This window comes from Equus przewalskii, chromosome 3 (assembly GCF_037783145.1).
Source record: "Equus przewalskii isolate Varuska chromosome 3, EquPr2, whole genome shotgun sequence".
NCBI lineage: Eukaryota > Metazoa > Chordata > Mammalia > Perissodactyla > Equidae > Equus > Equus przewalskii.
The window spans coordinates 10,307,503-10,333,641 of NC_091833.1; the positions used below are offsets into that span (position 1 = coordinate 10,307,503).

The window sequence follows — 26,139 nt, forward strand, 5'->3', positions numbered from 1 at the left end:
GGTTTGGACATAGAGGCTTACTCTGTCACCAGTGACCTCCCCCCATCCCCTTTAGGAAAGAGGAAACTGAGAGGCAGGGGTTTCCCCAAGGTGAGCCCCAGAGCTGTAAGGAGAACCCAAGCTTGCTGCCTCCTATGCAGTTTATACACTGCACCCCCAGCAGGAACGTGCACCCTACCTGGGGCCACCAAATCTTACCAGCTTCCTCATCACCTGAGTCAGTTAATTCAATGCCATAGTAGCTTCCACCGGAGCCTGGAGCTGACAAACCAGCCCAGATAGGAGAACCATGAAGGATGGGGAGATGCAGCGGGATCCCCTCCACCTCCCACTCCACTGCCATCCTGGACGTCCCAGATGACCTCTGCACTGAGAAGGCTGGAATCAGGGAGGGGCAGAGCCCCGCCCAAGGTCACTGGCAGAGGCTGAACAGAACCCGGTCTCCAGGAGTCCTCCCCTTGAGCCTTCTTGCCCAGGTACATTTTTCAGGTCATCAGATTTCCATTCCCCCTACAGTAGGACTCCATCAGGGACTTTGGCACGCCCTCTTTTGGGGTGACAGGTGAGAGCAACATCATTGGGCCAGACCAGAGTGAACCTGAGGAAGACAGGGCTCCCAGTCAGCTCCCCTTTCTGCTCAGATAACAGAGAAGGAATTGAGGGGAGCAGAGAGCTTGCCAAATTTTGGGCAGGGGTCGGGTGAGGAGGCCACCCTGAGGGCCCAGAACACCTTTGCCTGGAGACGGTCACTCCGTATGAATTCCCCAAGGAAACCCTCGGGCTCTGAAAACGGGGGACAATGTCCCAAGGGTCTCTGAGCACCTGGTTCCTCCCGACCCCCCAGAGCTTTTCCGGCGGTTCCCAGGCGGCGGCAGGGGCGGGGGAGGGGGTGCTGTCTCCACCGGGCTGGGGTTCCCCTCGGGAATCCAAACAAAGCCCTGGGCAGAGGCCGCCCCTCCCCCGGGCACCCGACGCCGCGCGCTACGAGGGGACTAGGGGGGCAGGCGGGGCGGAGTCCGAGCGGCGGGGACCCTTCCTCCGGGCCTGCGGACGGGGAGAGGCGCGCGGATCGACCGGGGTCTCGGCTGGGCTCGGGGGGCGCGGCGTCCCGCTCACCAGCCTGCCCCTCCAGCGGGCGCTCGGGCCCTCGCCAGAGGCCGGCTGAGCGCGCGGGACGGCCTCCCGCTCCAGGCCGCGCCCAGCCCCGCGGGCACGCCCCGCGCCCCCCGCCCCCGCCCCGGCAGCCTTGGCACCGCCGGGCCCCGCGGCCACACCTGCGCGGCGCGTTGGCGGCGGCGGCGCCGAGGCCCGGCTCCCCGCCTGCGCGGCTGCCTCGCTCGCATCGCTCGGTGAGTCGGCGGCCCCGCGGCCCTCTCCCCGCTGCCCCTGCCCTGGCGGCCGCCGCCCGCCCCGCGCCCGGCCCCAGCCCCGCGAGCCGGGCGCTGGTCGCCGGGGCCACATTGCGCCTACGCTAGGGCAACAACCCCTCCCCCAGGCCCCGGGCTCTCCCTCCTCGCCTCCCCTGCCGGGCACGGGGACCCCCGGGGCCACGGCCCCGCTGCCGCCCGCGCCCCCTCACCGCGCCGCCCGGGGGCGCCGGGGCCTCTTTGTTCGCGCGCCGGGCCCCCTCCCGCCGCCTCCCCGAGCGTCGCCCGCACACCCCGCGCGCTCCCTCCGCCTCCCGGAGTTCACCCCGACCAGGTGGCGGCGGGCGCCTTTTAGGGGTGCGCGGTCGTGCAATTGGTGGATTTTTTTAAACCGTTTTGGCAGGGGGGGCGCGGCGTGGGGGGCGGCGAGCGCGGCTGATCCGGCGGCGCCTCCTGCTGCGCTCCTCGCCTCCCGCGCTCCTCTCCCCGGCTCGGCTGAGCGCGCTCCCCGACGCCGCAGCCCCGAGCCGGGCAGCGCCGGGCGCCGACATGAAGGTGCTGGGACACAGGATCGAACTGCTGACAGGTACCGGCCGCCTCCCCCGGCCGCCCCTCGGCGCGGCCCTCGCCGCCCGCCCCTTTCGGAGTTGGAGCTGGAGCCAGGCGCGGTGGCCGGGGTTTGGGGTGGCTCGGGTTCGTGCAGGAGGAGCGGGTGCGGATGCTAGCTAATTCCTGGCTTGTGCACTGCCTGCTCTGTGCGGAGCCCGCCCCGGAGAGGACTTGGGGCTGCGCCCCGCTCGGCTCGGCTCTCTGAGTCCTGGTGCCCCGCGTCCCGGCGGGTAGAGCGCTTGCGGCCGGAGCGCAGGTCGGGGGAGCGGCCCCCGGGAGCCGCCGACTAGGCGGGTTGCCGAAGGGGAAAGGGAGCTCAGAGCCCCTGCTCTCCAATCACTGTCGCTCGGTCCCCCAAGAAAGGAGCGCCCCGGGCTCCCGACAAGACCCCTTCCGTGGGCCTCTTATTTCCTGCACCCTGTGGCAATCTGAGCGCCTCTCCTGGGAGGAGAAGTTTCTTGCTGGGAGTGGGAACAGAGGCCAAGTGGCCTGGGAGGTGGGAAGCCAGATTGGACCCTGATGACTGGGGACGTGCAGCCTTGGGGCCTCTCCGGAGAAGTGGCCAGACAGCCCGCTGGATCACATCCAGGGTTGTGGCAGGAGATCAACAGAGGACACTGAGCTCTGCCCGGAACGCGGAAAGGGAGCTAGGACCCGGCCCAGCGGGGAGGAGTGGGAGATGCTCTCTCAGGCATGAAGGGCAAATTGCACAGGCACCTTCTCTGGTTTCCCCAGGGCAGAGGTGGAGAGACCCAGACGGGAGGAAGCGGGCTGGGAAAGGGAAACAGTCTGGATGCCACCAGGGCCTGGGCAGTGGAGGTCCTCAGTTAGTGTGTCCACCTCAGACGGACACATGGATTCCAGCAAATGTCCTCTGGCACCTGGGAGGGTTTTGTCCCTGACCTCCAGTACCGTCTGGTGCAAGAGAACAGAGCACAGGAGTCCTGTTACAAGACAGGGAAGGGGGCAGCAGTGTGGGGGTGCACTCAGGAAACAGGTGGAGTCTGAGTCAGGGGGCATGAGGGGAGCAGAGAGGTTTGAGCATGTGGTAGCATTTGCACTGGACCCTAAAAGACAGAATTTCTGTTAATGAAGAGGTAGGTGGCCTTACAGATCGAAGGATGGAGGGATCGGCATATACAAAGGCCCTGGGGTATGAGAGAGGCTTGAACTGGGAGTGATGTGGAGACTGGAGGGCGTCGGGGGTGGGCAGGGTACGAGGTCTGGTGTGGTTTCAGGCTGTGAGTTCGTGTTAAATCAAGAGCGGCAGGCTCCTTGGCTCCTGGCAGGCCCAGAGAGACGTTGCGGGCTGTTCCTGGCGTCCTGGAAACTCTGGCCAGCTGCTCAGAAGTGCCAGATGAGCCCACTTAGCCGCGGGGCTGGCGCCCCCAATCCCTTGCCAACTTCTTGTAGAGCTCACTTGAGGCAGGGCAGCCCACCTGACTTCAAAGGGAACTGCTCAAGGGCTGAACTTGTTAATCAGGCCCCCGGGGAAAGGTTTTACAACCCCCTGGGCTTTTAGAGCCCTGCTTGCAAGACGGAACTCCTGGATCCTTCCCCTTCTCCTCTTCTAGCCCCAGAAGAGCCTGGAGGAGGAACGCTCCCGGGAGGCATGCGTGGGGGGCTTCAGCGGGGATCCAGGCTTTGGGGTTTGGAAACAGTGTGCCCTCATCTTCTGAGTACGGGGGTCAGGGCCCCTCCTCCCTCATCAGTTGGGCTCGACCGGTTTGGGCCGACTCTCTAAGCCCTTGGCCAGGCTGAAACAGGACTCCCCGGGTCACTGTCATCGGTCACAGGATCCCATTGCACGTCTCGCCAGGCCCTGGGAGACAGTGCATCCCTCCCTCGCCACCTTCCTGTCTCTGTCCAACTCCCTCCCATCCTCTTCCTTGTCCCAAGGATCTGGGTTCAAATCCCAGCCCCACTGCTCACCAGCTGTGTGATTTCAGACAGGTTGCCCAACCTCTCTGACTTCAGTTTTCTTGTCTTAGAGATGGAACCATTGACCCCTCCCTCTGAGAGTTGGCGGGAAGGCTCCGGGCCTTCATCTCCCATCTGGTTCCTGGACCTTGGCTGTCCCTATAATGGAGCACTCCACCTACCCTGGCTGGGTGGCCACTAGGAAGTTTCGGTCTGTCCCCACCCCACTTTATCCCTGCTCACATGCAGCTGCAAGATTTTGACCCATCTTCCCCACTGGACGATGAGCAGGTCACAGGGTGGTGGCTGGTTCATTGTGGTGACATACAACAAGTGCTCAATAATTGTTGACTGAGTCCAGGCTCGCAGAGCGCACCAGTCGCCTGTGTCTCCAGGATAGTTTCGTTGAGGTCCCAATTCTCTGCCCCTACATCAGCATTAGGAACAGGTTTCACTGACGCTTTCTGTTAAACTCCTGTTTAGCTGTTTATCATTTTCACATCCTTGCATTTTACTATCATGCCCATTTTACCACTGAGGTCAGTCACTTGCTTACGTCGTACAGCTGAGAAGAGGTGGGCTGGTTTCAGACCCGAGGCCTGAGCCCTGAGCTGTCCCGCTGTGTTCTGACCGCCTGGCTCGGGCCAGTCTCCCAGCTGCTCCACGCTTCACTTTCTCGTCTGTAAAATGGGATCATCGTGGTACCCACCTGGTTGGGTTCATCGACAGGGAGAGGTGAGCGTGTGTGTACATGTTGACTGCAGGGTCTGGCAGGCAGTCAGCAAATGGCAGTTGTGGGGCCATTGTCGCCGAGCTGCCTCCTCAATGTCCTAGGGTGTCGCCTCCCCCTTTGCTCCAGTCGCCTGGTACCCTTTCTCTGGGATGTTCCAGTTCCTTCTCTGAGTTCCCTGCACAATCCAGGCCTCCCTGAGATGTGCTTCTGGGGAACCCTGCTTAGCCTCAGCAGAGTCTGACGTCTGGGGTTGGGCCCTGCTGGCCGGGCATCCACAGCTCTGACACCCGGAGGGCGGGGGGAGGCAAGTGCCCCTCACATAAGGGGCTGGAAGGATGTCCCTGAGTTGTCATGCCCAGCGTGAGCATGTTTGTTCCAGAGAAGAAGGGAATGGTGGGGGCATGCCAGGAGCCTTCCCGGGCGGCTGGGTTTACGGCAGCCGGCGTTTCCCAGACTCTCCCAGTGTCTTGCAGGCAGGGCCTTGCGAATCAGAGGATCTGAACTCCAGGGTCTCCTCTCTGTTCTTCTCAGCTCCTGAGCAAATGCTTAACTTCTCTGAGCCTCAGTCTCCTCATCAGTAGGGTGGGAACAATGGCTGCCTCGTTAGCATCGCGAGGAGCGGGCTGCTGTCCCACGCCCACGAGCTCACTGCAGTCCTCAGAGGACAGACTCCTGTGCCTTTTGTAGCCGGATCCTTTTTTATTCTTTAGTGTGATGTGGAAAAGTGGGACATCGGTCTATTTGCAGGTAGGAGGGTGATGGTTTCGTGCATTTGTACTCAAATGATATGTTTCCAAGATGGTTCAGAGTCAGAGAGAGCTCTAAAATGGCAGATTTGGGCTCAGAAATGGTCCCTTGGGAGTCTCAGTATTGGATGTTGGAAATTTTTAAAAAATACACTTGATGTGTGATTAAAAAGCAACACTTTTGCCAGTTCTTTGTGGAATTTTGGTGTCATTTTCATGCACAGACTGTGTAGCCCCACACAGTTTCATAGACTGCGTTTAAATAGTGTTTGATTGTTGGCAGGTGTGTTGACCCACATTTTCTGTGGGGGGGAAACTGAGGCGGAGATTCACCCCAGGTAAATGACCCCAAATCTCATTTCCAGTTCATCTATTTTGGTAAACTTTGCTGCTTCACTGGGGCACTGGGGTGTCGGGGCGGGGACACCTCCATGAGCAGGAGGCGTGGTCTACTGGCAGAGGGGAGAGACGTGCAAATCATTGCGCGTGCCCAGGGCCACTAGTGAGGGCCGGGTGTGGGGAGATGGACATGCTGTTTCACTGCGCATAGGAGGGTAACGGTGCCACTTTTATGAAGGGCAGGTTGGCAATGATGTATCAAAAGCTTAAAAATACATATGATGGGTGACTCAGCAGTTGAATTTTTAGGAACAAATAAAGATGAGTGCAGAGGTGTTAGTTCAAGGATGTGTATCCTGTATTGTTCATGGAAGGAAAAAAAACTGGAAACAACCTAAATTCCTAACAGTCGGGGCAGTTAAGGAGTACATTCAGACCAGGGAACCCCAGGCAGCTTCCATTATGCTGCCAAGGTTGTTTATCTACCCGAACAGATGTCCCTTATATACGTAATAATAATGGTGATGACAGCTCACACCGATATGGCATTTGCCGTGTGCCAGACACCGTCCTAAGTGCAGTTTCTATACATTAACTCATCATCATAACAGCCCTGTGAGGTATGTGCTATTTTTCCCTCCTTTTTACAGATAAGAAAACTGAGGCACAGAGAGGTTAAGTGACTTGCCAGAGGTCACACAGATGATAAGTGGCTGGCTGGAATTTGAACCGGGATATCTGGCTCCAGAGTCCAAAAGATGTTTCAAAACAGTGTTTTTGGTTTTAAAAAAAAAAATCCTTTTCAGCATATAGATCAGCCTTGAAAAAAGAATGAAAGGATGTAAGGAATAATTTAACAGTGGTCTCCTCTGGTTAGCAGGATTGTATGTGATCTTGAGTTCTTTGGCTCTTTTGTTTTTCTGATGTTTCTCAGCGGATGTGTATTACATGAAATTCAGGTTCTATTTTTAAAAACTAAAAATGAACAAAGGCCTTGGGGAAGTGCTAAGTGCGGGGGTTCTGATGAAACCTGGCCCGTGGGCATTCTGAAGAAGAGCTGAGTCCGGGTTGTGGAGAGGCTGTGTTCTTGAGGACTCGAGGGAGAAGGGGTCATTCAAGGTGGACGTTGAAGTCAGCTTTCCATAAGTAGAGGGAGGAGAAAACCGCTGTGGGCCAAGTGAGCAGTTGTGGCAAAGTCAGAGCTGTAAGCACACGGGTGTGTGTGCGCGCGTTGTGCGCATGCACGTGTGCTCGGCTATCAGTCCCCCAAAGATATTCAGATCCCAATCCTGGAACCTGCGAATGTTACCTTACATGACAAAAGAGACTTTGTAGCTGTGATTAAGGATCTTGAGAGGGGAGATTATCCTGCAGCGTCAGAGGGGCCCCAAATGCAACCACGTGTGTCCTCATAGGAGGGAGGCCGAGGGACATTCACACAGACCGCAGAAGGAGGGGATGCGGTGGCTGCAGTGTGATGCTCACCCTGCCCGCCTTGAAGATGGAGGAAGGGGCCTTGAGCCAAGCAACGTGAGGAACACAGCTCTAGAAGCTGGAGAGGGCAGGAAAACAGATTCCCCTTGAACCTCCAGAGGGAGAGTGGTCCTGCCAACACCTTGATTTCTGCCCAGTGCGACTGATTTTGGACTTCTGAGCTCCGGAACTGTGCGGCAGTAAATGTGTCTTGTTTCAGGTTGTGGCAATTTGTTACAGCAGCCCCAGGAAACCATTGTGGGGTGAGTACGGGTTAGACTCGGGGCCTCCGCCTCTGCCAGGGTGGCACCGTGGAGTGGTGGACAGGCCGCTGGGTTGGGGTCTGGACGTGTGACCTTGGCTGAGCCTGGCTGAGCGCATGAGGTAGTCCTGAGTGAGGGTCAGTTGGGAGAGCGCCGCGACACCGTTTGGTCAGCGGGAGAGAGAGCATCACCCAGGCATCGACAGGATGTGCGCTCCAGCCCACCTCATGCACACCTGGTCTCCGTGTCAGAACGGGAAAGCTCTCATTATGCGCCCCTCCCCTTGCTTAATCCTCAAGTGCTTTAAACTCCAAACCACGGATGAAATGTATACTCCAGCCGGAAGGACCGCGCATCTTCAGCCACATAACACATCCCTTTCAGGACCTGGGTGCTCTTTCAGTTCACCTGTTGGAGGGGGTGGGAGGGCAGGTGCACCCCATCCTAGGCAGGTGAGATGGAGAGGGGACCCCAACCTCCCTGGAGGAGACAGAGGGAATATTTCTGGGATGTCTTCTCCCCAGACTGGGAGGTTCCAGAGCCAAGTCCGAGGTTTGCAGCCCCCAGGGTCATATTCTGTGCAGCCGAAACTTTCCTGACAGCCTGCTCCAGCGGCCAGGCTTGGGCGCTGAAAGTGGCTTTACCAGTATTTCCCGTGTTGCTGTTCGGGAGTAGGTATGTGCTGTTGGGGCCTCAGGGTGGGGCAGGGAAGCGAGTGGCTCTCCTTCAAGTTGCCTGGAGGACCTGGTCCTGTCCCACCCCGAGTGCTGGCGCACGCCTTGGCCTCATCCATAAGGGGACAGCTCTGAGTCCACTGCTTCCGGAGCCCTGCCAACCCCAGAGGATTCGCTGCGAACTCCACCTCCTGGGATGGGGCCGAGAGGGGCAGTGGTTGGGGTGACCTGAAGGTCCCTTGTAATCTGAGGTGGTCCTCCAGGAGCACTGTAGCCCCAGGAGGTTCTGGGGGAGCTTTTTGCATCACAGCTTTGCACTCATCTGACGGAAGTGGCTGCATTGGAAAAGACCCGAACTGCTAGAGTGGACTGCGGTGGTGCCATTCGAGTGTGGTGGGCGAGTCCTGCCTCTAAGCCCGTGAGCCCTCTGACCCCACACCTGGGCCTGGCTGCCTGGGTGTGATGGCCAGATGGATGGGCTGGATGCTGGGCTTCACTGGGCCCCTCTGGACCAGGCAGGAGAGAAGACCTTCGACACTATGATACCAAGCAATGGGCTCGCTCTGCTCACCGCCATCTGAGCCAATTAATCACAAGTTAGAGATGGAGAAAGGGAGTCTAATTAGATTAGCTGGCTAATTGGAAGATGGGTGACTAATGTCTCAAAAACCCTTCAAGGATTACAGAATCTTGAGGCAGTCACATAGGGAAAATGGGCAGTGAGGAGGGGGCCAGGGATGTTAGTCTCCAGGCGTGACGGGCTCCAGGCATCACATTGTTCCATTCTCCTGTCAGCTGTGATGGATGCCTTGTGGGTGTGTTTCCCACCTGTGGTCAGCCTGTTCCTGAAGAGAAACTCATAGAACAAAGTTTTAATTTATCAAGCTATTGGGGAGTACGTGCATAAGCAGAGGCCATAAATCAGGAGAGCATGTGAATGTTTTAGAGGACGTGCAGAGCAGCGAGCAGTCACCCAGAGGAGAGACTGGAACCATTTAGCAAAACAAGATGGCCTCACTTTTGCTCACTTACAACTATGTTAGGTTTCTTGGTTGCAAGTGACAGAAACTGAACTTAGACTGACATGAAGAGGGGAACGCAGGGTGTCTGTGCAGCCTGGCAGACGTAGGGCCACGTCAGGCTCTCTCTCCCCCACTCCTGTCAGTTCAGTTCTGTGGGTTGGTTTGGTTCTAAGTCAGGCCCTTCCTCGTGATGACAAGATGGCTGCTGGCTCACAGATCATCCTCCTGATAACCCCACAAAGAGCGCTTCCCCAAGGCTTCCAGCCAAGGCCTGGTCCTGATTGGAGCCCACGTGCCCCCGTGAACCGTCTCTCAGGCCGGGCCATGTGCTGTTCCCCCATCCCCTACCTCACTGGCTGTTCCTTCTTGCTCTACTTCGCTGCTTTTTCCTCATCTCCTTTCTCTAGGGCTCAGCCCTGGGGCATCTTCTCTGTCCTCATTCACTCCCCAGCTGGCCTCGCCTAGGCTTGTGAGTTCAAACACCATCTCTGTGGTGCTGTGTCCTGCCCCAGCCCCTCCCCTGAAGTGCAGACTCTTACATCCACCTGCCATTTGCAGCTCCAGCTGGCTCAGGTCTAAGACCAGCCCCCTGGACTTCCCCCCAGCCCTTCTTCCCAACTCATTAATGACACCTCTCTGCCTCCAGTGGCCCAGAACAAAACCCAGGTCACCTCGATGCCCCCTGTCTCATACCCCACATCTGACCCGCCCGCAGCTCCCATTGGCTCCACCTTCCGAGCATTCCCAGGATCCGAGGACTCTCCCCACCTCCACCCAGCCTTGCGGAAGCCGTCTGCATCTCTCTTCTGGATGATTGCAGTCGCTGGTCTCCCTGTTTCTACCCTCACCCCCTGGGTCTGCTCCACCCATGGCAGAGAGGAAGCCTTTAAAAAGGAAATCCTGTCACATCCCTTCTCTGCTCAAAACCCTCCCGGGCGCTTCACTCGGAGAAAAACCAGAGTTTTTCTAACCACCTTCAAGGGAAATGGGGCTGAGGCCTCCTGCTGCGGCCCCTTTGTCCCCAGACCTCCTTCTCCCCCGACTCACTCTGCTCCAGCCGCCCCTGCTCTCTTGCCTTTACCAGGACACGCCAGGCAGGCGCTGCCTCACAGCCTTTGCACTGCTGTTCCTGTTGCCCTGAGAAACTTCCAGACACCCACAGGCCCTCTCGCTCACCCCCTCACGTCCTTGCTCTTGGCGCCATCTCAGGGAGGCCCGCTCTCTGTCCCCGTCTCGGACATTGCTTCCTCTGCACTTAGCACGTCTGACACACCCCGTGTTTACTTAGATCTGTTGATTGATTGCCTCCCTCCTAGAAAGTTCTACAGACAGAGGACTGCAACGGTTTGTAATTAGCCTGTAACGGTCATCCTCTGGTTTCTCTTCAGATCTTGTCAATCTTTCACCTTTTACTGTTAGTCTGGAATGGTCAGTATTGTATCTCCGGTGCCCAGAACAGCGCCTGGCACATAGTAGATGTTCAGTCAGGATGTGGTGAATGAATGAATGGAGGGAATGAATGGCTTACGCCTGGGCCACTTGGCCACCCTGGGGGTGTGGTCATTCTTGCCTGAACCACGTGGACTGAGAATGGGGCAGGATGACATTAAAGGGAAGCCAGGTGCTGTGACGAGAAGAAAGGGCCTGGGCGTGGAGCGGCCCCGACACAGGGCCCCTTCTGCAGACGTTGGATTCGCGGCAGGAAGACTCTGGCAGCTGCTTAGAGTAGGGGCTTCTCTGCCGGGTGAATGCTGTTCCTCAAACACTAGCACCTCAGGCCCGTCAGAGGAGTCGGGGCTCCTGTGAGAAAAGCACCCGGGAAGAAAGCTGCCGCTCGGGCTCGCTCTGCCGCGGGCCGTCCTGCAGACCCGGGAGCCTGGGCTCCCCTCTGGCTCCTGCACAGAGATCCCAGACAGATGAGTGTGTCTTTGTTTCTGGGAAATTCGCCAAATTAGGCAAAGATACACAGCCGAATTGAGGCACCTGTGTTAAAGCAACTTGAGAATTTGTGGCAAAAAGTGCAAACTGAGCTTTTTAACTTTTTAATGTAGGTCATGGTGATGCTGTGAGCTGGTGAGGGGTGGGTGGAAGGTACTGGCTCACTTGTTGAAGAGAGGATGGAGAGAACGGAGGATGGAGAGAACGGAGGATGGGGAGAACGGAGGATGGGGAGAACGGAGGATGGGGAGAAGGGAGGATGGGGAGAAGGGAGGATGGGGACAAGGGAGGATGGGGAGAAGGGAGGATGGAGACAAGGGAGGATGGAGACAAGGGAGGATGGAGAGAACGGAGGATGGGGAGAACGGAGGATGGGGAGAACGGAGGATGGGGAGAACGGAGGATGGGGAGAACGGAGGATGGGGAGAAGGGAGGATGGGGAGAAGGGAGGATGGGGAGAACGGAGGATGGGGAGAAGGGAGGATGGAGACAAGGGAGGATGGAGACAAGGGAGGATGGGGAGAACGGAGGATGGGGAGAAGGGAGGATGGGGAGAAGGGAGGATGGGGACAAGGGAGGATGGGGAGAAGGGAGGATGGAGACAAGGGAGGATGGAGACAAGGGAGGATGGAGAGAACGGAGGATGGGGAGAACGGAGGATGGGGAGAACGGAGGATGGGGAGAACGGAGGATGGGGAGAACGGAGGATGGGGAGAAGGGAGGATGGGGAGAAGGGAGGATGGGGAGAACGGAGGATGGGGAGAAGGGAGGATGGAGACAAGGGAGGATGGGGAGAAGGGAGGATGGAGACAAGGGAGGATGGAGAGAACGGAGGATGGGGAGAAGGGAGGATGGAGACAAGGGAGGATGGAGACAAGGGAGGATGGGGAGAACGGAGGATGGGGAGAAGGGAGGATGGAGACAAGGGAGGATGGGGAGAATGGAGGATGGGGAGAAGGGAGGGTGGGGAGAAGGGAGGGTGGGGAGAACGGAGGATGGGGAGAAGGGAGGGTGGGGAGAAGGGAGGGTGGGGAGAAGGGAGGGTGGGGAGAAGGGAGGGTGGGGAGAACGGAGGGTGGGGAGAAGGGAGGGTGGGGAGAACGGAGGGTGGGGAGAACGGAGGGTGGGGAGAACGGAGGATGGGGAGAACAGCTTCACGGCTTGTGCTGCCCACTGAAGAGAGGAACTGGGGGTTCTGGATCAGCTCTTGGCCAAACCCCATCCTTTCCCTCTTCCTTGAGTTCCTTTAGCATGTCAGGGTGGGTCTCCAAGAAAAATGTCCCAAGTTTAGATTAGCTTCAACTGCATGTGACAAAATACCCAGGACATTAATAGATTATTCAAGATAAAAGTATATTTTCCTCTTTCATTAACAGAGTCTGGAGATAGGCCATCCAGAATCGTGACTTTATGATTCTCAGGTACCTAGACTCCTTCTCTGTTGCCACTTTGTTACCTTTAATGTCCTGCCTTGGGGTCCAAAATGGCTGTTTAAGCTCCCATCGTCACATCTGAATTCCAGCCAGCAGGAAGGAGGAAGGGTTGAGAATGGCATGTCTCCTCCTTTTGAGAACACTACCCCAAGGTCACATGCTTCCATTTATGTCTCACTGGCAGAACGTTGTCACATTGTCATAAATAGCCTTTATTCCCATTGTCCACCTGCCCGTCTAAAATTTTGGGCTCTATTATTAAGGAAGAAGGGGAGAGCAGATATTGGGGGACAATTAGCAGTCCCCGTCACAGCAGGACTTTTTTACTGGCTCCATACAGAAGCCGCCCACATGGAATGTGTTAGTGGGATTCCAGTTCCACCTGCCCCTCCCCTTGGTCTTGGGGTTGGAGGTTTATGTCTGTGTTTAATGCCCGGAGCCATGCTGTGTACAGAAACAGAGTTCACACATTGGTGCTGTGCCTCAATGAAAGAAAATTTTACCATAAAGCTATGTATGTCAACTCTAAAATGCACATTTTTTTCATACTTTAATATCTCTAAAATACAGTCTCTGTCGGTAAGGTGGGCATCAGGGCTGCTGTCATTGCCACCATGTGTGCGTCAGAATTTGCAGCATGGAGGGAAATCCTGGAGATGGTGGGCCAGCACCCTTGGGAGATGCTGCCCCACTCACGTTCCTGATGTCGGAGGAGCAGGGACCACGTGGAGAGACACGGGCAGCAACAATAACAACTTCAAGACAGGGTGACGGTCTGGAGGCAGAGGACCCTGAATGTGGAGAAGTTTCAGGAAGACCTTAAACAATTTATTTCACTTACGTTTCCCTTTTTAAGAATTCACAACAGAGATAGATGCTTTTTAAAATCTGGGTCTCAGTCTAAAAGTCTAAAGTACAAAAAAAGTAAAGTAGGTACAAAAATGTTCTGAATGATAACTCATGTGAGTAGCAGTTCAGAAATTACTTTGTGTGTAATAAACAAATAAGCAAAAACATTATGGATAATGAGAATCAGTTTCTCATCATGGAGAAAAAAATTACAAATAAAGGGGGAAAGTTAGACTAAACCTTGTGGTGTTGAATTGGAATTAAAGGTATTGGTATAAATTCCAGGTTTTTGCTATATATACAGATGGATACATATAGAAGTGTTAATGAGTGTGTGTGTTAGTAAACTTAGATTTCCTGGCTCTGCCTGCTGAGACGGCCGAGAACAATGACAGCCCAGCAGCAATGAGCACACCTGGTGCCCAGATCTTGGTTTCTAAACAGCATTCTCTGACAAAAGGAACCAGGGCTCCTTGGAGATGTGGTTGATTCCAGGGCCAAGGCAGAGAAAATACAAGATGAGTTTAGAACATCATATGACACTAGAAAATAAGAAACTACCCAAAAAACAATGGATGCCTGGTGAAAGGACCCAAAAGCCAACTTGAAGGAACCTCAATGGCCAAATCTGGCACAGTTTGAGCAGTGAAAGAAATAATGATAGCAGTGGATTATAACCCATAGAATAAAATAGATATCCATGAGTCTATCCCAATGTAAATAAATAATTGAATAAAAAGTAAAAGGAGGAGAAAGGACAGCTCTTTCTTACGAGAGAATTCCAATTAATAAATGAAGAGATCATGGAAATAGAAAAGTATCATTAAGCAAACACCACAGTAATAATTGTAGGCAAGGATCATCAATGCTTGCTAAAATTAGTGAGCAAAAGTATGATGAGAAACAGGATGTTTGCGTAGTCTCAAAGTATCTTCCCACAAGATACTTATTAATTATAAAGGGAAAATAGTAACTTCACCCTGGAGACGGCAGGCACCACCTTAGCAAGTGATCACGGGTAACATCCAGGGTAACATCCAGATTGACATCACGTCCCCGCGATAGGATGCGGTGAGAAGAACAGATCACTTCTGTTGTATTCTTGCCAAAAATGCATGACATTGTTCTAATCGTAAGAAAACAACAGAAAAACCCAAATGGGGGACATCCTACAGATTTAACTGATCAATATTCTTCAAAAGTGTCAACGTCATGAAAGACAAAGCCTGAGGAGCTCTCTCCCGTCGGAGGACACTGCATAAGGACTAAATGCAATGTGGCATTCTGGATTGGGGCATTGTTGGGGAAACTGGTGAAATCCGCTTCAGCTCTGTAGATTACTTAACAGTATTGTATCGGTGTTTTATTTCCTGGTCTCTCTAATTGTATTATGTTTCTGTAGCCTGATCACGTTAGGGGAAGCTGGGAGATGGGTATATAGGAAACTTCCATGTTTTGTTTTTTCTTCAATTTTTCTATAAGTCTAAAATTATTTCAAAATAAAAAGTTAAAAGGTGGAGGGAAGTATTATGTCTTAATTTAATTGGCAGTGTTTTTTCCTCTTCTATTGGTACATAAAACCTTAGCGTGAGTTATAATCAGTAATATCTTAGATTTGATAAAATCTGCATGTAGAATAAAAATCTTTTATACCCTTCCAAACTTATATCCTTCCCTGGAGATAAGCTTTGTTACAGTTACCCTGAATCATTTGAAGTCCTTTTTTTTAAATTTGAAAATATATGTGCCTGTTCCATGCATATATATTTTACATAAATGGGCTTATTTATCCTTATTATTCTGTGACATGCCTTTTTCTCTTAACTGCGTGTTTTAGAATGCTTTCCCTGTCTGAGTGCAGCTACCTCATTTTTTAAATAGCCGTGTGATGCTCCGGGGTATAGATGTTCCGTAGTTTATTTGACGATTGTCCTGACGTTCATTTGGGTCGTTTCCACTTGTTTTACTATTCCAAACAGTGCTGCAGTGGGTACCTTGCGCATGGCCTCTGGGTGTACACGTGGGCATTTTTCTTTAGGAGAAATACCTAAAGACAGAATTTCAGAGTTGACAGATATTTGCATTTTTACGAACTACCAAGTTGCCCTCCAAATAAAGTTGAACCCACTACAATCCAATTAAGTCTCTGAAGAGTATGTGTTGTTTCCCCACGGGTCTCGCCAACACTGAATGTTATCCATTGTCTGATAATTTGCAGTCTGAGTGAAGAATCATTCATTCATTCATTTCATCTCATTCAACAAAAACATGTCAAGTGTCAGCAGAAAACATTAATGATTGGTTATTATTATTATTATTGTAGGGATGTGATGGGGAAAGGCATTCCAAGCAGAGGGAACAGTAGGAACAAAGGCACATGCTTCCTGTGGGTACAGTGTGCTACTGCGGGGGCTGGCCCCGTGGCCGAGTGGTTAAGTTCACGTGCTCCGCTGCAGGCGGCCCAGTGTTTTGTTGGTTCGAATCCTGGGCGTGGACATGGCACTGCTCATCAAGCCACGCTGAGGCAGCGTCCCACATGCCACAGCTGGAAGGATCCACAACGAAGAATATGCAACTACGTACTGGGGAGCTTTGGGGAGAAAAAGGAAAAAGTAAAATCTTTAAAAAAAAAAAAAAAAAAGAATGTGCTCCTGCGTCGGTGGGGGTCTTTAGTGGTGGGTCAGAGTCCAAATAGGGCTGCCCTTCAGAGGGCAGTTAGGCTTTGGGGGGTGAACATGATGTAGTCTACACAGAAATCGAAATATGATATACACCTGAAATTTATATAATGTTTTAAACCAATGTAACCTCAATAAAAAAATAAACTTTAGCAACTTATATATATATATATTTGGCTGCCTTAAGCACAGTGGGAATGTGCTGGAAGGACAAATGTGTGTGTGTGTGTGTGTGTTGGCAGGGTGGCAATGGTTGTGGGCAAAGTAGGAATTCATAGGCTCAAATCAAGGAAAAAACAGGAGAATTGGTCAACTTTGGGTTGGAATAAATCAGGGGCTGTAACTAGACAGAGGAAATGGAGGCTAGGCCAGGAAAAAAATCATGTCCCCTGCATTGTCGTGTTGGGCCATCTACCTGGGGAGGCAGAATACATGTAGAGTGGGGTTTCGATTATGGGCTCTGGGTTCCTTTCCTGGATCTGCCACTGGGGGACTTGCAACAGTCACTCGCTCCTGTGCCTTTTTTTCTCATCTGTGAGATGGGGACGCCGAGGGCAGGTCTAGTCCCCAGCCCAGCCCCTCCCCCAGTGCTGTCCCAGCCGTCTGAGGTCAGGATAGGGACAGGGAGAGTCATGTGAGGAGCCAGCTACCTGGACGGCTCCAATCCCCTCACTTAGAGCAGTTGGAAGTTGAGTTCTTATTCCTGGGGCCCCTGGTCTCTGGGGCTTCCTTTCAAACCATGGTACTGGCGTGGTGTGGGTGGAAGGGTGTGTGGGGGCACAGGCTCGGACATGAGTCACGTGCTCACCCTCTGCAATGTCTTTCTTTATCTGTGACACAGACTTCTCCCCAGGATGAAGCTGGCCAGGCCCAGTTTGACTCTGCTCCTTGCTGCATCTTATTTCATTTGCTTGTGGCTTTTCTCATAATAATGGGACCTTATAACCAGGACTTTCAGGAGTGCAGCATCCACAGGGCACCTTGGACCATAACCTCGAGCATGACCTGCCAGGGTCCCCTCACTCTTGTGGTTGAAAGAATCCACAGCGTCCCACAGTCCTGCCTCTTTTCTCGTACAGTCGGTTTCTCCCTGTCCCACAAGGTCTGGTTCCTCTGTCCGGGTTCTCCTGCGGACACTAACTTTCCTCGGTTTACATCTTGCCTTTCTTCTCCTTCAGTTCTTGAGTCTCTCAGTGGACAGCTACAGGGCTTTTGAGGTGGGGAGCGATTCTTATCGTGCAGCATCGTCCCTGAATTGACAACCCTTCTCTCCTCTGCCCCTGAGCACCAAGTGCTGGCTGGAGCCCCAGTTGTGGAGACAACCCCAAACCCCCACAGTCTGTTCCCAGACATCCCCTCTCACTGACCAGGGCTTCCCAGGCCACGGCTGCTGCTTTATTCCGTAGGCTGCGTAACTACTCCTGCTCAATGTAATTGAATATTTATTGAACAGTTTCAGAAATGACCATAGCAATCGCTTATATTTTTAACCCTAATAAATCTGAGGGTTCACGTGGCCCAGGTCTCAGCATAGAGTCTCATTTAAAGAGACACAAGTCAGCAAGCAGAAGTAATTGAAAAGAAATGCAATTCCTGGGGCCAGCCCAGTGGTGTAGTGATTAAATTCGCATGTTCTGCTTCGGTGGCCCGGGTTCGTCGGTTCGGATCTTGGATGCGGACCTAGCACCACTCATCAAGCCGTGCTGAGGCAGCACCCCACACAAAAGAAGTAGAATGACCTATAACTAGGATATACAGCTATGTACTGGGGCTTTGGGGAGGAAGAAAAAAAGAGGAAGATTGGCAACAGATGTTAGCTCAGGGCCAATCTTCCTCACCAAAAAGCATACCCTAAAAAAAAAAAAAGAAAAGAAAAGAAATGCAATTCCTCCTAAAGAATCCACCCACATTCACCAGGGGCCACTCACATCTCTGTCACCCCAGTGAAGAGTTTGCTGTCCCTCGTCCCTTTCCCGTCCTTCTGTTGCAAACATCAGTGTGGTCCCCCTACCCGAAGGTGGGAACCCTTCCTTGAACAGCAGCCAGGCGGAAGAGAACGCCAGAGTTGTCTCAAGTAGGCGGAGGAAGGTAAGGAACCCCCAGCTCGTCTACGTGAGGTTATTTTTATCCTGTGCAAATAAATATAAAAATCTTCCATTTCCTAAAGGCATTTTTCTATTCATTGTCTCTGTTGCCCCTCAGAGCTTTCTGAGGCGGACCTCAGAAAGGCTAACGTGCCCATTTTGCAGATAAGCAATCCTTTCGGTGATTTGCCCAAAATAACGCTAGGCAGTGAGTGATCCGGAAGAAATATTGGCCGTGGTTTCATGACTCCAGCCCGACCACTGATCCAAGGAGGGCTGGAATTCGTCTCAGCCCCGTTTGGTCTAACAACCTATGTTGTCTTTAAGGAATCAGGGATGGGAGGGAAATAGAAAGGGCAGACTGAAAAGGGCCTTCACGATTGCTTCACAGACCCCAGGGGTTGCCCACCCCGCCCTGCTCTGTGCCACCTCGCTCCTCGCACACCTGACCTGGGCTGCCTTGCGGGAGCTTTAGAGGAATCTCATTTCCTTTATTTTTTCCCAGCTTTATTGAGATATAATTGACATATAACATTGGGTAAGTTTAAGATGGCCAACGTGTTGATTTCATAAAGAATCGCATTTTCTTATACTTTATCATCTAGCTGCTTTCTTTTTTTAATCGTAACTTTCTCAGGAGGAAACTTCTCGGCCAGCGCTCTGTGGGGATGTCTACCCTGGCCTCTGTTCTGGCCCTGTTTTCCGTGGGCTGAGGCATTCCCAGTTCCCTAGATTATAAAGTTTCTCTCCAGCCCCGTTCCCCACCACCCCCTCCCTCACAGGCCGTCTGTGCCTGCCCTGCCCACTCCCAGCCCTTTTAATAGCACCGTCCTTGGGGAGGATGGTCTCCAGGCTGGTTTCATAACAAGCCTGGTGAGGGCGGTGACAGCTCGGTGCTTCCAGGGTGCTTAACCGAGTTGGGTGTTCACGGGGGCTGGCAGCCATAAAAGCCCTAAGGGGGGAGGGGCTTTCCAAGGTGGGGGCCCTCCTTTCAGCTCCCCCCCGGATGGATGGCTGAGTGTGCACACATCAGAAAGGATGGGAGAGAAAGCAGGGAGGGGGGAGGACACGCCTTTCTAAAAATACAGCCTATCTGCATTGTGTTCGCTGGTTTCCCTGGAAACCACTGGGAGCAGAGAGCTCCGCATGGCACGGAGGTGCCCGGCCCTGGGGCCCTGGGTGGCCAGGGGCCTCTCTGCTTGTCCTCTTCCTGCTGGGCGTGAGGCCCTCCCAGGGGTCTCCGCAGCTCTCGGTCAGCCTTCTGTGAAGCCTGGGTGGCCAGCAGCTCCCAGCCCAGCCTTAGGACCTCTGCACCCCAAACTTGACTTGGGTGGGGACCCTCATGCACTTGTGAGGTGCCATCTTCACGTCACGGGAGGGCTGACTCTGCCTGCTTCTGACGGGAGAGGAGGAGGCCCAGGGAAAGGCTGGGGCTGCCATTTGGTCTCATGACAGCCTGCCACAGAAATGGGTCCCATCCGAGGCCCCGTGCCCTTGGGTCCCAGACAGCCACCGTGCCAACTCCCCAGTCACCGGGGCTTCTCCACAGGGAGAAGCCAAGGGAGCCGGGATGGGATGAGGCGGGGCGTCTTCTGACCAACCGGCTAGTGGAAGTGTCCTCCTTTTAGGGCAGAAGGGAAAGTCTGAGGGCGTCACCCTTAAGAAAGACTAAAAATAGAAGTAGGAAGGAAGGAGGGAGGGAGGATGAGAGGAATAGGAATCCATCCTTCCAGGTCAGGAGGTGTTAGAGGTGTTACAGAACGATTCATAATTCTTATAATTTAGATAATAGTGTGGTTTTAGAACTGCTTTTTCTATTTATCATGACACAAGCATTTTCCCATGTTATTAAATAATCTTTCACAAATTGTTGACCCAATGACCTATTCATGGACGTTTAGTGTTTTCTAGGTTTTTTTCCTATTATACATGGCACTGTGCTGAGCCTTCTTACAGATCAATCATTGGGTGCCCTCTCTGGTTTTCTTAGGAAATTTCTTTCCAGAGAGAGGATTGCTGAGTCGACAGTATGAGCCTTTTCAATTATCTTCATTTATTCTGCAAAACTGCCCTCCAGAAAGGTGGATCGATTGATAAACCCACAAGCAGCGTAAGAAAAGTGCCAGTCTTGGCACATCTTTGCCAGCGCTGCAAACTTAGCCAGTTCCATTGGCAAAAAAAAAAAAAAAAAAAGGTATCTTGTTTAATTTGAATTTCTTTGACTTCTAGTGAGCTTTAATATCGTCCCATGTATTTATTTACCAACTTTAATTCTTTCATGAATCTCCAGTTCACGTCCTTGGCTAATTTCTCGCTTGGTGCATTCTGAGCTGTACCATCGGGAAATCCAAGTGAGGGATGGTGGTGCCAGGCTAGACAGATTGTGGGGTCCTGAGTCCCTCTCTGTCTGCCTTCGCCACATTGGCTCCTCCAGACACAGGCATGCGTGTCTACACACATGTGCACATATGAGCTTTTCTATCTCCTGAGGGTCAGAGGCCGAGGGTCTCCCAGGAACACCCAGCCCTGAGGGCCTGGGACCTACCGTCTGGCGGCTGTGGGTTGATGGTCAGCTGTATGGTCCCTGCCTGCTGGTGGTGCATCATGAGTGGCACCCCCTCCTTCAGCTTCCCTCTGCCTGCCACGCTGCCAGGGGCCCCCTCTCCCCTCTCCAGGCATCCTCACCGAGGGTCCTTCCAGCCCTCAGGACAGCCCGCAACTCTTCTGTGTCCTACTGGACCCCACTGTCCACTTCCCACCACAGGGCACTTCTGTCTGCTTCTGACCCTGCCCTTGGCCTCCCTACACTCACCTCTCTGCTTCGCAATAAATGCAGAAGTTTACTTGAAATTGTTTTAGGGATCATCCTGTGTTGTTTTTCTTTCTTTTTTGAAATACGTTTTAGCTTTTAAAGCAAATAATATGACGACATCCCTGAGCCAAGCAGGCAAGGCCGCAGACGGAGCCTTGCTGCCCCGGGGAAGCTGCACCGGCCTGCGCTGGGGCATGCGGGGATGGAGCGGGGGGTGGGCGCGGCCCGGGACCCCCGCCCCAGCCCGGGCCTGCCCTGTCCTCGTCCGCCCGGGAGCGTCATAGCCAGCCCGGCGTCCCGCCGCAGGCCCCAACGCTGGTCTTCGCCCTCCCTCTCTAGGGCTCCTGCTCCACGACGTGACCATGGCCGGGCTGCAGGAGCTGCGATTCCCGGAGGAGAAGCCGCTGCTGCGGGGGCAGGACGCCGCCGAGCTGGTGAGTCGCCCCTGCGCGGTCCTGGGCGGAGGGCGCCACCTCGTGGCCAAGAAGGAAACTGCGCCCCTTCCCTCCAGGCTTGACGTTGGCACCGGGCCGAATCTTCACTCCCCGCTGAGAAGCCTTGTCCCCGCCTTGGGGGCCTTCCCTTCCTGAGTGCCCACGCGACTAAGTCCCAGCCCACCTCGCTGTGCTTTGGCTGTGTTTCAGGCTCTTTAGGAGGGTCATTTCCATTTTAATGATGAGGAAACTGAGGCACAGAGAGGTTAACTCACTCGGCTTAAGAGGTTAAGGTCACACAGCTATCAGGGAGTGAGGCCGTGCTCAACCCCAGGTTCTGGGAGGCCCTTGAGCCCCAAGAGGGTACCGCTGGGCAGTGCTGCCTCCAGCAGGGGCACGGTGCTTCCCCGTCTGCCGGGGCCTTTCCGGGTCTTTTCCTCACAAGCTCTGAGGGCTGAGCGTTACCAACAGTGCCTCCAGGAGCAGTGGACGGAGGCGCTCGAGGTTGTTATTTAGGGCACCTGGCGTTAGATTCCGGTTATTTCTACCCCACACTTTCTTGACGTGATGAAGGCAGGCACAGCTTCTCTCTCCCTCCCTGCACGGAAAGCTGTGGGTCCCCTGCTGTGGAATTCTGGGGCGTCAGGGCCGGGTGGCGGAGGTCTCTGCTGCTTATGCCGTCGCAGCCCCCCTCACTCTGAAGATGGAGAAGCCAGGAGCTGAGTCCCTGCCTCTTCAGCGCCCCCATGGCTGCCCTGCCCTGGCCCCTGTCCTCCTCTGCCCAGGAGGTGAGCCCCAGAGCCCCTGAGCGCCACGTGTTGAGACAGAGTGGCTGGCCGGGGCTGCAGGGACCCAACCACATGAGGCCAGCGGTCATGTCCGAGGAGGGTACGGTCTTATCTTGAAGCCGGAGCCTGGAGTTAACTTGTCAGTCCTGATTATCAGGGGCAGGGCCCCGGGAATGGTCAGGGCTCGGCTGGGGAGCGCATGCTTTGCAGAGCCTGCGTTCTGATTGTGCTCTCCGCCTGGTCAGGCCCATCAGCTCTTGTGCAGGCGCTGGCAGCAGCCTCCTCCCTGGTCTGACTCCATGCAACCCTCTCAGAATAGATCATAGCCCTCTTCTGCCTGGAGCTGGTCAGGGTTCCAGCCACCGTCCTTCCGGGCCAGCCTGGCGTCTGCCCCCGGCCCCCACGCTCTCCCCCTGCTCGCTCTCTCCTGCCTCCGGGCCACCCGCTTTTCCTGGACTGTGGTGCCGCTCAGAAGAAAGAAGTTTCCCAGAACTTTCTGAGAAGTGCCTCCTCCCCACAACCAGCCCGTCTTTCGAGGCACGCAAGCAGAGAGCAGCCTTCTTTGAGGGCTTGGTGGGGTGGATGGTGACCCTCGGGGACCCCTGCACCCCATCACAAGAGCTGAGATTTGGGGGTTTCAGGGCAGCCACACGGAGGCGCTGCCTGCTGGAACGGGGTGTGCATCTGTGGACAGCGCAGGGAGCTGAGGGCACCAGGCCTCACGTGTCCCGAGCTTGCCTCTTCCACTCCTCGCCTCAGCAGAGCACCTCAAGAGACACCCCACAGCCCTCCCCACCCCTAGCATGGCCCCCCTTGCCACCCCTCCCTCCCTGGATTGGTGAGCATGGCCCCCTTTTGACCAGCAGCCTGGCTCTGCCTTCTTCCTGCTGCATTTGGTGTCTCTCACCTTGTCCCTCCTGGACCTGGACCAGAGTTTGCCACCATGATGTCCCCACCCTGCACGCAGGTCTGCCTCTTGTCCTGTGTGGAGGCCTCGAATGCCCAGCTCAGTTTCTCTCCTGTCTCGGGTCAGCACAAGACCCGTGTGGACCTCACATGTGCTTCTTCCAAGGAGCATGGATGGCCTCTTCCCCAGCCCCAAAAAACCTAGGTGCTGCCCGCGTGGCCTTTGCAGATTTCAGTGACAGCTGTGCAGTCCTGCCCCGCTCTTTGCCTCCCGGAGCCGTTCTCTCTCTTTCCCAGATGGTTACGCTCACAGACGGGGTCTCCTTTTCCAGCTGCACCGTGTGAACGTGTCTGTCCTTTTCCTGCTGTTTCTTGGTTTTTGGGTCCTGCCCTCCACAGCTTCCCATCCTGGCCCCCTGAGAGCGCACAGCGCACCCTGCCACTGTCTGCCTCATCCTTTGTTTAGATTTTATTTTTATCAAAACCGCACTCTCCCTCCTTCTCTTAGGGTCTCGAGTTTGAAAACCTCCCACGTTTCTTTCCCTGGCCTTGTGCAAGGTCTTCTGGTGTGAGGATTCCTCGATAACCAGCCTTGTCCCCTTCTCCCAGACCCCACTCCCCTTCCTCGGAGGTTCCAGGAGTGGCCTGGCCGCCTCCATGCTCTCCTCCCCTCCCCATGCAGAGCCCCCGGCCCTGGCGAAACAGCCATTGTTGATGAGGCAGCCGCAGTCGCCGGCAGCCAGGCTTTCCTCTGGGCATTAGACGCTCTCGTGCCCTCTGATTCTCTCCACCTCCCCGCAGCAGCACATCTGCCAGAATGCAGGTGGTTGGACTTGCCTACTTTGAGAGTAAAACATCAGAACTGCTGCTTTTTGTTCTTTTCCTTCCCACTCCCGTGACTTGGGGTCCTTGTCCTTCGCGTTGCACGTTGGTGACCCACCCCTTCTCTTGCTCTCCTCCCGTGACGTCCTGCTTCTAATCCGATCGTCTCCTTTATCCACGTATTTACTCCGGAGGGGCTGATGGAGCATCTGGGGCACACGAAGTCCAGTGCAAGGGGACAGGGAAGGAACAACAGCTAACGCCCTGCTCTCCTCTAGTCCTCGCAGACTGTGAGGCCCCGAGGCGAAGGTGCCTGCCCAGAGGCTCAGAGCCGGGCAGCAGGGAGCAGAGGTTCCTAGACAGACATGGTGCAAGCCGAGGCAGAGGCAGGATCTCTGCTTTTCCTGGACATGTTCCGGTCCCCCTATGAAGTTTCCTTCCCCCGACAGAGACCCAGAGAGGGCACAGAGGGTCTGAGGGGCCCCCGGAGGCGGTGGGCCAAACCTGCCAACTCAGACACACGGGGTTCAAGCCCCCAGCCCCGCCCCTGCTCTCCATCTCTGCTGCATGGAAAGCATCCATGCGTCTCAACCGCGTTCCCCTCATCCGTGAAGTCAGACGTGTTCAGGCAGATCTGCTTGTGTTTGGGGAGCCCGTTCCATGCCAGGCTGTCTGCTGAGAGCAGAACCAGACATGGGGCCGCCTCCGCGGGGCCTGCAGCCCAGTAGGAGGGACGGCCACCAATCAGAGGCTCACAGCTTCAGTGTAAATGAGCCCAAAAGCGGGGGAGCACGAAGCAGGCAGGTGTGGCAGGGTGGGAGCGTCTGCAGCTGCAGGCCCACACCACGCCTGTGGCTGGTCAGGAGAGCCCCATTGTCCCTCCCTCCATGCGTGGGCCTGGGCCTCCCATCCCTCATGTAGGTGTGACAGCCCAGCCTCTCTGCCCGCCTCTGCTTTCTTCCCTGGCCTCTGTCCTTGTGCCCTGATGGTCAGACCTTGAAAACCATCTGTGGGGGCAGCAGGGCAGAGTGGAGTCAGCAAGGATTTGGGATCAGAGATTCCACCACTTTCTAGCCTGTGATTCAGCTTCTCTGAGCCTCACCCTTCTTGCCTGTAAAGTGGGAATCGTCGTATTTTAAATTATTAGGTAAAATCGATGCATGGAGCTGCTCCTAGGCTCATCCGCCAAGTACTTAGCCCATTCCTCGTGCTTGGGAAGCCCTGGGTCACTCTTGTTAACATTAAGACAGACTGAGGGACAGCAAGCGAATCTGCTCAAGGCAGAGCGCCTGTGGGGGTCCCCTCCCTGCCCGGGCCAGCCCAGGCCTGACGAGCCACCCCTTCTGTTTGCTTTCCCTTAGGAGAACTCTGACACCTTCCTCCTGGCTGTGGACACAGACTGGAAGGTAGGTCTGGCTCAGCCTCCCGAGTTGGGGGACCATCAGCTGGCTGGCCCCTCACCCCACCCAGCCTGTTCCCAGAGGAGGGTCGCAGCCCTTGCGTGTGCCCCCAGCCTGGAGCAGCAGGGGCTGGGCATCTCACAGCCTCCAGGACTATCCCCACTGCTCACAGCCTCTCTGCCTGCCCCCCTGCCCTGTGGAGAGATGCCCCCTCCCTCCCTGAACAGGACAGGGGAGGGAGAGGAGGCCTGGGGGAGTGAGGATGCTGTCAACTGAATCAGCATCTTCCTCCAATGAGAGCCAGGTTGACTCTCCGAAATAGCTCCTGTTTCCATGGCAGCTGTTGCCGGGACAACCACGTCCTCTTTAATTTGTTGCCAGATTCCCTGTGAAAACTGAAATCCTTGTTTGTTTCTATTCCTCCACACAACGATTTCGATTTCACTCACTTGGCCAGCCATTTCTCCCCTCTGAGACCCATAGTGGCCGTTTATTTTCGTGTCTCAGAAAATGTCTGACAGCAGACAGACTGTGTTCTGGGGTCTCGCTGGACCTCAAAACCTGCTGAACAAAATCAGACCCTTCTGAGACCTCTGTCCTGGCTAGATGGAGCTAGCTGCTGCCCTGGCCTGGGCCTGACTTCGATCTGGGTCGGTCTCCAAGCCCCATGATAGCCCCAGCCTTGTGGTCTGGACGTAGGGATGACGTGGGAGGTGGGGCGGCCTGCCAGCTCCTCCCCCAGCGCCAACTCCGCAGCGAGGATCTGAGGATCCGATCTGGGCCTGCGTCGGGCCCTGGGTCACCAACCCCTTCAAGGACGCAGGCAGATGCAGCCACTGTGCACATGCT

The 26,139-nt window shown here is 54.8% G+C and overlaps 1 protein-coding gene across 4 annotated transcripts in view; it reads left to right on the forward strand.

The window, feature by feature from the left end:
* The first annotated feature begins 1,214 nt into the window (after positions 1-1,214).
* Positions 1,215-26,139, forward strand: part of NDRG4 (NDRG family member 4) — a 41,213-nt gene continuing 16,288 nt past the window's right edge. Inside the window, exons 1-4 of one of the 4 annotated variants that reach the window (XM_070612032.1) lie at positions 1,279-1,349; positions 1,771-1,953; positions 21,280-21,374; positions 25,252-25,296. In XM_070612032.1, coding sequence (XP_070468133.1) covers positions 1,917-1,953; positions 21,280-21,374; positions 25,252-25,296 — 177 coding nt within the window. In that variant the 5' untranslated portion in view covers positions 1,279-1,349; positions 1,771-1,916. Of the gene's footprint in view, positions 1,350-1,770; positions 1,954-21,279; positions 21,375-25,251; positions 25,297-26,139 lie in introns of those variants that run through there. The other 3 variants (XM_070612033.1, XM_070612035.1, XM_070612031.1) reach the window with 3 other exon arrangements.